At 31.4% G+C, this 16,007-nt stretch overlaps 1 protein-coding gene across 3 annotated transcripts in view; it reads left to right on the top strand.

The window, feature by feature from the left end:
* The window catches only part of BCHE (butyrylcholinesterase), a 73,685-nt gene that overhangs the window by 31,574 nt on the left and 26,104 nt on the right, over window positions 1-16,007 (top strand). For 2 of the 3 annotated variants that reach the window (XM_036017636.1, XM_036017635.1), the window contains exons 3-4: window positions 5,169-5,335; window positions 10,942-11,058. In XM_036017636.1, the coding sequence (XP_035873529.1) occupies window positions 5,169-5,335; window positions 10,942-11,058 (284 nt within the window). Of the gene's footprint in view, window positions 1-5,168; window positions 5,336-10,941; window positions 11,067-16,007 lie in introns of those variants that run through there. The other variant, XM_028505257.2, reaches the window with a different exon arrangement.

Raw genomic sequence — 16,007 nt, 5'->3', positions numbered from 1 at the left:
TAGTTTTAAACCTGAAATGTAATTTGTTTCTTTTTATTAGTGTTGAGTGGAAATAAATATTCCTCTCCCATTTTGTCCTCCACTAGAAAGTTTGGCTCATTGATGTATTTTACTTTTTCAGAAAATTTGGTAACAAAATCACAGTTCATATATTTCCCTTTGGATTCCCTTCCATTCCCTTTTCTTCCCTTCCCTTTCCTTCTCGTCCTTTCCTTTCCCTTCTATTCTTTCTCTCATGCAGATCTGTATTCCAATCACTCCATGAAGAAGCTCAGAAAGTATCCCAATCTGTAGTTAAGAATGATAAAATAATAAAAAATAACCAAATTGAACATGGACTCTGCCTCCATATTATATTTAGATTCAAGAAGGCATTTGTAGACAATGTCTGATGTCCCCACTGTAGCAACCACAATTCTGGCCCTTCGTTGACTAGATTCCTGCCTAGATGAACAAACCTGTTGGAGTGAGGAGGAAACTTAACAAACTAAGGACTCTAGGGAACTGTTCTTTGAAAATTACTGCCTTCATTTCTGTAGTTTTCAAAAAAAATGTTGAGTAATAGAAGGGAGCAAATAACCAATAAAAACTAGATTTAGATATTTGCATTAAATATAATCTAAATTGTAAGTAATCCACTTATAAAGAGTACTCTAGGCATGGCTACATTATTATACACTCCAAGGTGCTTTAGTAACTGATACTATTGTCTTTATTCATCCAGAGGGAAAACAGTATAGACAGTGAGTCTAGATGGAGGACACAATAGAACAGGCTTAGGAGACATGCATATTATTATTTTTCATTAGCTGCTATAGGACTTTGAAGGTAAATATAGCATTATTATATCCTTAGGCACTTAAAGGGTCAATGTGAGTTTTCAAGTTTTTAATCTTTAAAGTAATGTTTACAGGACTTTTTTATCTTAACATATGAGAATAAAGTGAGTTTCTCTTTACTAATACTGTGAAAATTAATAATTTATAACAGATAATTAATGCAAATATATATCCAAGGTTCTGAAGGCTATTCACTTCACATTTTAACAAATATTTTTGAACTTTCTGTTTATGATAGATGCTGAGCATGCAAAATGCTTAAAATATACTCATTATTTATATAATTTGTCATCCTTATGGTGAGGTGTAATAGAATGTTATAATATAAATTAAATTTTTATGTAACTAATATTTGTTCAATTGTATTTGGTTTCTTTAATATTTGAGTTGCAGAATACAGACACACATGCAACACATACATGTATATACACAAATATGCATATGCAATATGTATAATATACAAGACTCAAACAGAAACAGGCATATTTGTATATGTATGCAAAGAAAAATTGTTTAAATTATTCAATTTTTTAAAAGATTCATCTTAGAAGCCTGTAGAAAACCATGAAGTTCAATATAAGAACTTTTATAAAACCAATCAATCTAGGATTAGCTTTGTAGATTAAAGTGGAGTCAGTATGATTGAGATATTGGAAATGAATTCATGAATTACTACAAAGTTGCTATAATAGAATTCAGTGGGTCCTAAACTTATTTTGATTGCTTATATAATTAAGAATAAATATAATCATTAATAACTTAATTTAAGAAAACTCTCTTTTAGTCAGCTATAATATTGCAGATTTTAGAACACATAATTAAACCAAATCAGTAATGAAATTTGGTTAAGTTCAAAAATGTATTGCAGTCACAGAAAATTCCCCTAGAACAAATTGAAAACTTCTTTAAATGTCTCTCTTTATCTTTAGGAGTTTTCTGTATGTAAAATGAAGCCAAGAATATGACCTTAGGAAAACATCGTCTTGTGTATCCTTCGCTGTTTATTAGTGTCACTATTTCACTGGTGCCTCTGTCATTATTACACCCCGCTCACTGCCGCCCCTCCTCACTGATACTTACTGGTCATTACCTATTATTTCTACTCTCCACTTTATTATTTCTAGCATCTAACAGATGTTACAAAGATGATCTGCCTTTTTTGGTTAAATAAAATAAAATGTAAAACTTTTCAAACCTATATAAGATAAGCATAATAGATTTTTAGATATTGCAAAGTACATAAATAATATGATAGTGAAAAAACAAAAATCATTCTTGTTCATGGAAAATTTTAGGCATTATCATTTTAAACTCTATTTTGTTACAAGAACAGATTTTTTAAATAGCAAAGTTAAGATGTTTAAATGCATCTTACAACGTTGAGATTAAAATTATATGTATTTTAAAACTGTGTATCTGGAAAATATGTTGTATTTCACAAAATTTTTTAATTGTTACAGATAGGAAGAGAATAATATCTCTTGTTAAACTTTAAAGTCTTTGGATATTTCTTCAAATTACAAAGTAAAATGCTTCATCCTTTCAGTAGCTATTTCAATCACTTCTTGAAAACTCATTGCACATCCATAGGCAAAGGAACTGTATTATCTCTGAATTGTAATTTGGAGTGTCATGAATTATTTCATGAGACAAAGTTTGTTAAATCAACACTGGCAGTGTCATTACTGCTTCACTGTTGAACTCAAGTACAAGTCAGCTCTGCTTAAGTCACCATTTGCAGAACCCAGAAATGAATGTGCAGTTAAAATGTTGCCATAAGTTAATTAGAGTGGAATTAGAAGGCAAGTGGGCAATTTAAGAACATAAGAATTGCTGTACCGAATCAGACCGGTGGTTATCCTGGTGTAACATCCAGCCTCCAGCAGCTGTACTTGTTAGTTTCTAAAGCTTTGAAGGAAAGGAGAAAGACTCAATAATTCACCTAGACAAGTGTGCCATCTGTGAACTGGAGAAATTGCTTCAGGACCTCTCTCAAATAATACTTTAAAGCAGGAGGTTTCAATCTTGTTATGTTATGGGTTTAGCTTGAATAGCTCTGCTTATTAATAAATCTTATTAAGGCATCCAATTCTTAAGTAAAATCAACTAGTCCATCAAAAGCTATGTATTGCTAAAGTGCCTGAATTCATGGTTGAGTATGTCTGCATCTATTACAAAATATAAATTTGTGGTGCTTATTTGATATAAGTTCTTGATGGAAAATCTGCCTCTAGATAATCATGTTGGATGAATGTCTGTTTCTCTTTCCAAAACCCACTGTGTTCACAGGCTTGTGGTAAAAAAGAAAATACATTTGCTATCACTACTGCCAACTTCCTTTCCATACACAAAGTATCGAATGATGAAGAATTTTATGTGCTGAACTTTTAGGAAAATTCAACTGGAATTTTTCTTATATGATTTTGCTTAAGGCAGAATGCCTCTAAGAGAAAGGAATGGCTTGTTAATCCTTATCACTATAGTCTTCTGTTCATGATGGAAGTACCTGTGACTACTTTACAGGTTTCTTAATTATTCTAGATATTACCCTCAGGTCAATAATTCAAAAATGTTTCGCTCACAGTAAGCCATTTAGTAAAAAAAAAATCTCCCAAGAATAGTAAATACCTACAGGCTAAAGTCTGAACCATTTTTCTGTACTGTCAGGTTTTAATGTGATAACACTAACATCTTAAAGCTATAACTTTAATAGTATCTCCCCTACCCTAGCATCCAAGAAAACTAGGTTTTCATTAGTTTTTGAACTGAAGTGAACACTCATTCTTTCTGCCCATTGTAATTCTGTTCCCTTTCTTCAGTTTCCCCAACTATTCATTCTTGTTCAATTCCTCGTCTTCTCTCCTTCAACTGGAGTTCATTCCTTCAGTTACTGTGCTTGCAAACATAGCAATTGCTCCCCCTTCGGATGATGTGCCTGTTGTTTATGTCTGGTTTAGGCTACCATATCTTCGTGGTTCTTTGTTTTCATGGATATTCTTGTTTGTACATTCGCTGATGGAAACTATGTTTCCTATATTTACTTCTATTTCTAGTGCCTAGAGCAATGTTTGTCTCGCAATTCTTGCTTAAAATATATATTAAAGGAAAACCCATGAATTTTCTACTTGGAGCCAGTTTCACAACATTCACTATTGGGGTTGCCATTTGTGAGACCAAGGTAGTACTGTATTATGAGTGCTGCAAAGGTGTAAATGAAGCCAGAACTATAAATTTCTAAAAATAGAGTCAAGTGTTATTGATTTAAAAAGCACGATGACACAGTTGTCCTTGTCCATGAGTTCTGTTTCTTTTGATGGGTCTCTCCATCCCTCAACCCCACATCCTGCTGTCATCCTGCTCATCCTTGCTCTCTAGTTATGAATCTGTCTCTATTTTGCTTGTTAGTTCTACTTATTCATAAGATTCTACATAGGGTGTTTGTCTTTTTGTGTGGGGTAGAGGGTAGGTAGAAGAGGGCATATGAGAAAAATAGTAATGGAAAAACAATAAAAATGGACTATTAAAATACATTGAGAGGTATGAAAATTTTCATCACAAAAAGAGAATATACAAGTTTTGAATCAGACAATTGATGTTAGGGAATGAAATACTTTCAAGCAGAAGTAATAGTTGGAGCAAAGGCAAAGAAATCAAAATAAAGAAGGACATTACTAAGGAACTATTCCTAATTCTTGTTGGTTGGCTTATGAAGAAAATATCTGAAAATAAGCTTGGAAGCATGAGTGGCATCATATTTATTAACCTTTGTCTGAACTCACTTGGAATTCTTAAAAGGATTTTATTCTGTGAACAGATCTTCAAGAAGGTAAAATCAACTTAAAAGTGGGACTAAAGGCAGTTTCCTAGAGGAATGTGTTTATTACATAATAAGGGAATATGTAATTGGTCCCATACTCAGGCAATAAGGACAACAAATAGAATGAGATAGATGCAAGAGATGTTTAGTAGATGTTATTAATGTTCATTGTGAAAAGACTGAGCCTGGGATAAGGGAAAAGAGAAAAAAATAATAACACTAACTTTTGAGCATGTTTAAAAAATCATTATTGAATAGAAAATATGTTTTTCTCCATGAATGTTATGCAGAAATGCATGTAAAATGTTCTCTAAATTTTACTTCCTACAATTTTAACTAACATACTGCTTCAAGGTACTGAAAACATTCATCCGAGTTCAATTATGCTCGACTTCATTAAACCAGATCCACAATTTTTTCTGACTTGTTAAAAACCTCTGGTTTTTTAAAACAATATTTTTTATCTAACAATGATTTCAGTGGAGCTATAATGTCTTTTTCTTTTGATTTAGAAATCCAGATGGGACCCAGAATAGTAGTACAAGCTGGCCTGTCTTCAAAAGCACTGAACAAAAATATTTAACCTTGAACACAGAATCACCAAAAGTATTTACTAAGCTACGTGATCAACAATGCCGATTCTGGACACTGTTTTTTCCCAAAGTCTTGGAAATAACAAGTGTGTGTTTTTAGTATTTATTTCAATAATTGGTTGTGCATTATGTAAAAGGGGGAAAAGTTAGACTATCCAGGCCACGGTGATGGTGTTAATCTGTAACATTTTAATTACTTGATTCCAATGAGTCCATTATATTAATGACTTTCCTGCAGCAAGTTTGGGTATGTTTGGCTATGTTTGAAGGCTTACTACATAAGTAGCATTTTTGTAGTTAAACAAATAAACCTAAAATATAAAATTTTCCCTAGAAGAACATAAAACAGTTGTGGAACTAAAATAGGGTACTGTTGGCCATTCAGCCATTTTTTTGTGAAATTAATTAATGGATAATGAATAAACAAATACATAAACTAAATAATATCTATAACTACAACTAGAACAAAGTATAATTTATACTCAGAGAGCGATAAAAACAAATTTATTGATAAATAGTGGAACTTTTAATTTCTAAAAGAGAAAAACTCTAAAATTTACATTTAAAACAATGCAGATATTTCTAAATGTATTCAGAACTTGGAGATATTTATCTAAGAACATGTACATATATTGCATAATGCAGTAAATGGATAGTAATTTAGTTAACTAATCTTCAAGGAGTGGTTTCCTAGACTTATGTAGGGAAATACTAAGAAAATTGGTTCAAATTATCATATTATTTGAAAATTTATTAGTGAAAAATTATTTAAATCAACTTGAACATCCAATGTGAATAATCACATTTTTTTGTGATAGTAAAAAAAAATAGTGTACACATCCAATTCAATGCCTGGGTTTAAAATGACCAGTTGTTTTACAATACATGTGACTCTTCCAGGCAATTTCTACCTATTTTTTTTCAAATAAAAGTAATTGACTTTCAACCTTAGACATATTGCTGGCCACTTCCTTTACACTTTATCATTCTGTTTATCGTAACACTGTAATTTTCAGACTATATATAAAATATCATAAATTAATAGATATGTTTAGTTTCTTATTAGAAACTAACCCCTCCCCCTTAGAGAGGGAAGGGGTTAGTTTCAGGCAAATGGGGGAACCTCCGAGCTATATTTTATTATTTAATATGCCTTCTGATTATCACACATTATTCACCAAAATTATAATTATGTGCTCCATCTGTTTGGGAAATGTTTCTTATATACCAGCATTCTGCATATTACCAAATGTTCTGTGACATAGTGTATATCCAGAGATGGGCTCCACACCCCTTGGCTGAGACACAGTGATGCCCTTGTGTCCTCTGGGTGTGAATAACAATGAAGTAACATGTTTAATCTGACAAGAGAAGAGGTACCATTTAACATATCACACACTACACATTCCCAATCTTTACCTAAAATATTTTAAATGAGAAGGTCATGATTTGAGAAAAATTAAGAGAGGGGTTAGAGGGATTGTAAATGACTAACTAATTTGTTATAAGCCAAACTGAGCCATTCTGGTTCAGGCACATATGGTCTATTGCAATTTATTTGTTGATGAAATGAAATTTAAGAATTAGCAGTTTCTGCAGATGTACTTCAAAATCTCTATCTCTAAATATTAAACTGCCATAAAGTAGATTTAATAAACAAACATTGAAAATTTTAGCTAGTTTCTGCTCCTTCTTATGCAGTGCTGAACAGCTTTTTAGTTTGAGCAGCACTGTGGGGAAATGTCCTGCTAGCTCTGGGTTATTGTCATGCTCTGGGAATAATCCCATGTGTCCTGAAAATATAACAATAACTCAGCACTATTTATCTCAGATAATTCATCAAAAAAGATACATTAAACGTATTTTATAAATTTTAAAGTAAATGCATGTGGTTTTATAATATCAACAATGTATTCATTAACAATAAAATTACATTTAAACAAAGAAAAACAATGTAAAATTAAAGGTTTTTAGGTTTTATAAATAATTTTATGAAGGTGTTTAGAAAATTAAAAGCATGTTTTTATCAAACTTTATATTTTTCAAGTTGCAAAACTTCAAACATTTCAATTTTTGATGTTTTGAACATTGAAGTTATTCAGATAACCTGGGTGGAAACTTTAATGAAAATATTGTTTAAAAAAATGAAGCTCTACAAGTAAAATTTCAAAGAATGATTCAAGACTGCATTTTTTAAAAGGAGAAATGTGATAATGTTTACCTCACTTGAGATGAAAATTTAATAAGCTTTATAAGTAGTAGTTTACATGTGAGCAATAAATGTTCTCAAATAAAACAACCCCTAAAACTTGTTTAAACACATGAATTCTAGCACTTAACTTTCCAACTACACATTAGCACATGCCTATGCTGCTATTATGTGCACCTGCAAGAAATAAAATGTACAATATTTGTTTCAAATGTCATCACACTCAGAGTTTTCATTAAAAATGTAACTATAAAATCTCAGAATCATTGGGGGGGGGGAGGAAAATGGAGAAATGACCCAGTCAATGTCAATAAGAAATTAACATTTTTCACTAGAAGCAAAAGAGTGTATTTATTTAAAAGAAAAGAAAACATCTGAGTTTCACATATTATATCCAATGGCTCCTTTGGCCTTTGAATAAATGATGACACATTGTTACCTGTCAAAACTAAAAAAGACCACATATAAATTTAAGACCTGAGTTACTACTCAGATTGGTCACTTAAAAGAATCATGTACTTCTGTTTGCTAATCATTTAGCAAGAATGAAAACCAAAAATGAAAGTGAAAAACTGATTTGGAGAAAGAATCAAAATGTTTTCTGTTTCCAAATTCTGGATTTTCTATCCCTCATTAAAAGCAAAACAAAACATTATAACAACAACACCAAAAATGGGGAGTAACCTATAATTAAATAAAGTTCCAGTTTTGTTTCACTTTGTAAGTACATGAAATCTTTACAAAGCCTAGCCTGAGTTTATGTAATTCATTTCACATCATCACATAATCAAAATTATAGCAGGACAACTAATAAATTCTGATATACTGCATAAAGAAAATGCATTTCTCAGTAATTATAATAATTTGTCAACAAATATGGAAATAAGCAAGTAGTAAGAGGAGCAGAAGACATTTTCAGTGAACTCTCGAAATACATAAAATAGTCTTCTTATAATGCTCAACAAAATTCAATAAAAATTTAATTTCTTCTTCAAATGTGAACTCTGTTAACAATTTTGGGTTGACTTACCTCTTGGTGTTGATTTATTTTTTTTAACTTGTCAGGCTTGACTAAATAGAATCAGCTCCTTTGAAATATTGCTCTTTTTTTAATTGACAAGACAAAATATGGTTTTATTTTTATCACTGTTTCTGTAGGGAGGAAGGATTGACCTAAGTTGAAAATTCTTTCTATCACTTATACAATAAGTGGTCAATCTGGAATTTCAACCTATGTCTCTACAAAGTCTAAACTGATGTTTTTTATTTCACACTGTAGTACCTTGCATATTTTTTTTTTGGAGGGATTGTTTTATTTTTATATTTTCACTTGAGGACACGCTTAGAGAGGAAGAGAAAGAGAGAGAGAAAGAGAGAGAGAGAGGGAGAGAGAGAAATAATGATGTGAGAGAGAAACATCAATCAATTGCCTCAAATGTACCCCAGCTGGGGACCAAACCTGCAACCTAAGCATGTACCCTGACCTGAAATGAACCTGTGACCTTTTGACCCATGAGAAGACACTCCAACCAACTGAGCCACACTGGCTAGAGCTGTTGGTACATTGTAATCTATGTCTCACAGATGGTAAATCTATGAACATTTAAGTAATAGTCTCGTTTTGGAGAAGGTGAGGGGAGGAGAAAAACTTTCAGTTTTGGTTTTGATTTATGTCATGAGACTCAAAATATTATTTCAGCATATTCAGTTTCTCTGAAATCTGTTAAAAATATTTAAATTAATTATATTTTATCATCTCAGTCAAAGTTCAGTACTTCCAAATGAAAAATATTGTCAGGTTTGCAGAGCATTTATACAATATAAAGTATGTCAATACAATATATCACACAGAGGTTTGATTATGACACATAAGCAAATAAATTTGCTTGTATATGAATTAATAGTTTTGGAGTTATCCCAATAAGAAAAGAAAATCATATCTGAGACAATTTCTCTAAGTATTTGAATTTATTATCTAAATGCTAAATTACCAATAATTTATTTGTTATATCAAATACTTTGTTCTTTCTGAACTTTCTAGTCCTTCTTCCATGCATATAGCATTTTAAACATAATAGTTATCATAAGAAATAATATAAAATGGCTAATTTGGTTATGATATTAAACATCTTTCTCTCACATCTAATGTTTTTGAGTCTTTATAGTCATTGAACTTTAGAAGTAATTTTTGCATAAAAATTGGACATTTTTGTATAAATTCTCAAATATTTGAATATTTGCAAACATTATGAACATTGCAAACCTCAGTTTAATCTAAATTACAGAGAATATTTTGATGGCACTACAAATGTTTTAAGTATTTTGATTTTTATATAAACTAAAAATGAATCAATGGATGCACCTCATTATTGTATAAATGAAAGAAAGGTACTTTTATGTATATTTTATTTCAGTATAACATATAAACTGTCTTCTCTAAATTAATACCTTAAAATTTATAATCATTTATTTAAAATTTCTCACTGAAAATTATATATTTAAAAAAGTCTAAGTCTTATTTTTAAGAAAATAGAGGTAACATTTTCTTTTAAAATTGTCTAGCTTGCCATCCTAAATGTTTACAAAGGAAGATAGCTACAGAGGTATAAACCACTTATTAATTTAAATAATGAAAAGCATCTTCTAGACTATTTATATCTGGGGTATAAATATATGATTTTAAAAGTTTATAATTTAAAAGTTTCTATTGTTCACAAACTTTATTCTTTAATGCAAGATATGTGCTTTCAAATAAGTCAGGATTTCAAGATTTTTGTTGTACATAGGCCATTTTTGCTTCATTGCCTCACATTATTTTTGACAAAAACAGCTCTCTCCCTTGATACATGCATGTACTTTGCAAATTACTGGAATGCAGAGATTATTTTAGTAGTCTTTCTAATTTGCAAAGCAATTAATAAATGGCTTTCCAATACTAGTTTCAATAAACTATTTTTAACAACTAATTGTTGTTTGGAATTAAAATATATGGATATTGGATGAGTGCAAAATTGATACAGAATGCCAATTGCAAAGTTATCTCTGCAAATATATAGTGATATACATATTTCATCAGAAATAATACTCTGAATTATAATTACTTATGTAAGTTGTATTAAAATTTTTGTTATGAGCAGGGTAATCAAGAAAATTAATATTATATATATTTTTAGAAACACAAACAAATATATGCAATGCAATATAATTCAACATATGATCTATACACCAATGTTTGCATTTTATGTATTATACATTTTTGTACCTTATATATGTTTAATACAAATACATTATGTGCATTATTATATGACATACAATTTACTAAAAGCTATTCAGGTAGTAAGAAAGGCTGATAATAAATAATGAAAAATAAAAATTGCTGTGCAGTGTACTTGAAAAAAGTTGCATCTGTTATAAAAATTATTTTACAATTAACATAAAGAAAAATTAAATTTAGATTAATTCAATTTATTCTATGTTTTAAAGGAAATATTGATGAAGCAGAACAAGAATGGAAAGCAGGATTCCATCGGTGGAGCAATTACATGGTGGACTGGAAAAATCAATTTAACGATTACACAAGCAAGAAAGAAAGTTGCACAGGTCTCTAATTAATATATTTACCCTTTATAGAATGTTCATTTTCCTGTAAATCAAGGCAAAAATATTGGTTGCTCTCTTACATGCCTACTAGGAAAGCTATTATATAGCTGAACAAAAATGCCACAAGGATAATATCGACTTCTCACATCTATCATTTAGCATTTTATCTAGCATTACAAAACCCAAAAAGCTAAAACATATTTAAGTAAATTTCACAATTTAAAATTGGCAATTAATTATATTCACATTAAAATGATTTACAGCTTCAAGTCTTTATTTCCCAAATAACTTCAACATTTATTTCCTAAAAAGTATCTTTATTCTCTTTTTAGTTGGATGTTTATTTGAATTACTACTCATAGATGGGTATTTTTTAAATGATTAGATCTTGAAACATTGGATACTATAATTTACAATATTGTTTCATCTAATTAATTTATGAATGTAATGTCAATGTGAATTACAAAAAGAAACAGAATATTTGCGCTTCCCTTTTTTCACCATAAAGCAAGAACAAATCTTAAAATAAGAAGACTGATCCCTTGGGTAGAAACAAAATGATGCTACTAAGAGAAAAAATGTAAAACAATATACATCAGTTTTATACTTTTTAAAATACATACATGCTTAGAGTCACCAAATTATATTCTTTATTCTTTCAACTCTTGCCCTGTTGCAACTCCCCACTCTTTGACCTCCCCTAAACATGTGCTTATGTAAATTGCTCTTCCTATAACTAACTAATAAAAAAAAAATAGTAGATGAACAGAAATCTAAAGTCAGAAGTCATGTACTATCTCGGATAGAAAACTTGGCTAGACCCAGAAATATTAGGAACAATTGCTCAGTTTTCATAAGAACATTGTTCAATTCTAAGAGACAAATATTTATACTTTTGACAGACAAGTAATATTATTTTTAAAACCTAAAATTTACAAAACTACATTTACTAACTTGCATGGCAATAGATCATATCTAGTGAATAAATTCACTGTAGTTCACTAAAGGGGACAAGTTAAGATTTAGAAACCTGCAGACTTGTTGATTATATTAAGAACTGAAAACTAGTACTCAAGATGTAACAAAGTGAGTCTACATGTCCATACACTGTTTAAGTCAGTCTCATTTTCTTTTTTCCTGTGTGACTATAGTTAGAGCTCGTACAAGTCTGCCATCCTCACTCAAAATTCATGGTACTTGATCAGCTTCAGCTGATTAGAGAGAGCTGGTATAAAAGCCAAGTCACTTTTGACAGCATTTCAGTATTGCTAGAAATGGACATTTTGGCTTTCTAGTTCTTTCTCATTTTGAGATGAAGGGAAAAACGTACATACACAAGTGGTAGGTACATTATCAGGCTTTGATTTCAGGTGCCATTGCAGGGTCCTTCCAGGATCCACTATGCTTCTCAGAATCACTTGAACCTCCTCTTCATGTGGAATCTTTAATATATGAAATATCAAGAGGAAAGGTATAATTTTTAAAAGTAAAGTAATTAATTTATGATCAATCAGAAAATAAATTCCATGGATAAATCTTAATGTAATCCACTGTGACATTTTAACAGAATATTCTAATAAATGGAACCTTCCCAACATTGCTGAAGAAGACAAACTCAGCAAATTTCCTGTGGTAGTTGTAGTCTTATGAAATCTTTAAAAAATGTTCTCTTTATAGTTTGTTTTAAAATTAAGATGGTAAGAAATAAACGAAATACAAGGTTTTTGATTGAATGTACTTAATGTGAAGATAAACCAATAGGTTATTTACAGACACAATCTTGGTGGAACCATCAGAAGGTCAAAGAATAAAGAAAGGACCACCACAAACACACACACAGAGGTAGATGCATAAATGCATGCATTTATACACATAGGAGTCTATTAATGTTCAGCAAAAGATCACCATAAAAACTTTCACTGAATTATTCCAAGATGGAGTAAAAAGGAGATTTTGCCATATTCAAATAAGGAGAATGCATTATACTATATGATGGCTATCTAATCATATGTCACATATTAAAAACTAAAGTAAGATATAGCCTGAGAATATGTACAGAGAAACCCAAAACACAAATTTGAAAGAGTATATGCACCCCTATATTCATTGCAGTGTTATTTATAATAGCCTAGATTTGAAAGCAGCCCAAGTATCCACCAGTAGATGAGTAGATAAGAATGTTGATATATTTACACAACACCACAAGTCCATAAAAAAGGAAATTCCGCCCTTTGCATCAGCATAGGTGGACCTGGAGAGCATTATGGTAAGCGAAGTAAGCCAGTCAGAGAATGACAAGTACCATGTGATTTCACTCACATGTGGAATCTAATTAACATAATACAATAGCAAACAAGATAGAAACAGAGTCGCAGACAGAGACCAGACTAACACTCCTAGGAGAGGGGGTATGGGGCTGTGTTAAAAAAGTAAAAGGATTAAGCAAAAAAAAAAAACCCCTCATTTAATTTGCATTTATTTATTTATTTATTTATTTAGATTTCCTTCAACAGTTCAGGGAGGAAAAAATATACTTAACAAATAATTCTCTGGAGAATAAACTATAAACTTTTATTTAACAATGTTAAGAATTTTAAAAATCTTTGAAATGAATATGCCAAGAGAATGAATGATCTGTCTGTCTGGCTGTCTGGCTGCTTATCTATCTATCTGTGCATGGATTATCTACCTAAGATAGCTATACCTAAGTTTAACCAAGGGGGAGAAAAAAGAAAAACACCAGATAAATATTACTTATATAGCTAATTCAACTGCACTATAAATTCAGTCATTGCCTTAACCAAGATACTCCTTTTTTGTTTTTTCTGTTTTCTGTTTTATTGTTGTTCAGTTACAGTTGTCCTCATTTCCTCCCATTACTTGCCCCTGCCCTCCCCTCCCCTCTCCACATTCAACCCTTCCTCCACCACCATTGTCTTTTTGTCTTTGTCCATGTGTCCTTTATACAAGTTTCCTGACTCTTTCCCTTCTTTCCCCTGTTATCCCGCTCCCACTTCCCTCTGGTCGCTGTCCATTTGTTTTTTATTTCCATGTCTCTGCTTCTATTTTGCTTGCATGTTTGTTTTGTTGATTAGGTTCAACTTATAGGTAAGATCATACGGTATTTGTCCCTCACCTCCTGGGTCACTTCACCTAGCATAATGCTCTCCGGTTCCACCTATGCTGTCATGAATGATAGGAATTCCTTCCTTCTCTTATGTTCTCCTCAGTTTGACTAAACTTTGGACAGATTTCTTCCAGACTGCAGGCCTCTGACCTATTTTAGAAATCTGACAATTGTTAATTCTTTCTCTACCCCTGGAGATGTAGGTACATCTCCCAGCCTCTTGTCAGATTTACTACACAGGACATGTGTTTCTCAAAGACCTGGGAGCTATTGCTTTGAAACTAGGGATTAAAAAGATAGTGCCTTCATCTGCCAGTCTCTGTGGAAAGGTAAGATCATAACTTTGATGGGAGCCGATTACCAAACACAGATGGCCTAATCATAGATAAAAAACATTTGCAAATTCAATAATGACTCAATGTGTTCAACACAACCAACTGGTCAACCCATTCCCAATGTCCTCAAGAAATTTTTAACTAACTCACCTTAGCACTTAACACCCTCACAGCTTTTTGTTACAGAGGAGTTCAATTTCTCTCCTCTATTGCAGCAGTCTTGAATAAAATCGTCCCTTCCCATTGACTTTGTCCACTAAATTTTTACTTTAACAGCTTAAACCAACAGCCAAGACTTCTTAAAAGACCTAGGAACCATTATAATCCTACCAATTTTCCACTTTCTAACTAGGAAAATGCAAATATTTTTATTGCAGCAGATATTCATCAGAAACAATGACTCTCTTAACAACCTAATGAAAAGGGTGGCAGAACTTGAATTTATGAGGTATTGAATACCTATTTTTGTTGGTTTTCCCCTAGTATCTTCCAGGGGTGTCTAACCGGTGGCCCAGGGGCCACATGTGGCTCAGGATGGCTATGAATGTGTTCAAACACTAAATGGCAAATTTACTTAAAATGTTATGAGATATTTTTGTGATTACGTGTCACAATATATTTAATGTGTGGCCTAAGACAACTTGCCTTTTTGTATGACCCACAGACATCAAAAGGTTGAACACCCCTGTAAGAAGTTAAGCAGATAATAGTTTGCATATTTGTGTCAGTTCTAAGTTTTTGACATTTTTAATTTTTACCATTTACTTAATATTTCAGAATATTTTCTTCTTCCTTTCTACATTAAATTTAACTTTTCATGATGATATTGTTTTCCTGATAGAATGGCTGGGAACAAATTCATTTTTCACATAATATTTCTTTTATTTTCCTTTTTCTCTTCTCCTTTAATTTTCTTTAATGCAAAGTAATAGCTACAGATTTTTGTGCTGTTGTCTAGAAGTCCTTGTGATATAAAGGATTACATTTATATGTATAATGCAAATTTTCATTATACTGTTAGACCTTTGGGTACAGACCTTAGGAAATGTGATTCCCAGAAACATGAGTTTGGAAGGAACATAACTTGGTTTAGCTATGGTTTTTTCACAGCGATGGAAATGAGCCTTTAGTCTGTAGCCCCAAGCCCAAAACAACATTTTTCACGCAAGAAGACTCTTCCTTTCCCACTGTTCTTAAAGATATTTCTCTGGCTTTCTTTAGTTGAAATGTGCCTTTGTTTTACAACATTGTAATTTTGAAGTTACTTTCTTTGTGCAAGGTAATAAGTGAGTGAAAAACTCAAATGCTAACATCTGCTGTAGCATTTCAATTTTAAACCAAATGTGTGTATAATATTCTCTTTGGTAAGTGAATTAACATTTTCACATAACCATGAACAATAAAATTTTAATAATCTCCCTTGGAGTTTTCTCTTTGAAGTCATGTGCAAAATGTTAAGTGAAAATTCTAACAGAACCCTACTATTC

The sequence above is a fragment of the Phyllostomus discolor genome, chromosome 2 (genome assembly GCF_004126475.2).
Source record: "Phyllostomus discolor isolate MPI-MPIP mPhyDis1 chromosome 2, mPhyDis1.pri.v3, whole genome shotgun sequence".
Classification (NCBI taxonomy): domain Eukaryota; kingdom Metazoa; phylum Chordata; class Mammalia; order Chiroptera; family Phyllostomidae; genus Phyllostomus; species Phyllostomus discolor.
The sequence above is the reverse complement of the archived record's forward strand: the minus strand, read 5'-3'. Positions and strand labels throughout refer to the sequence as shown.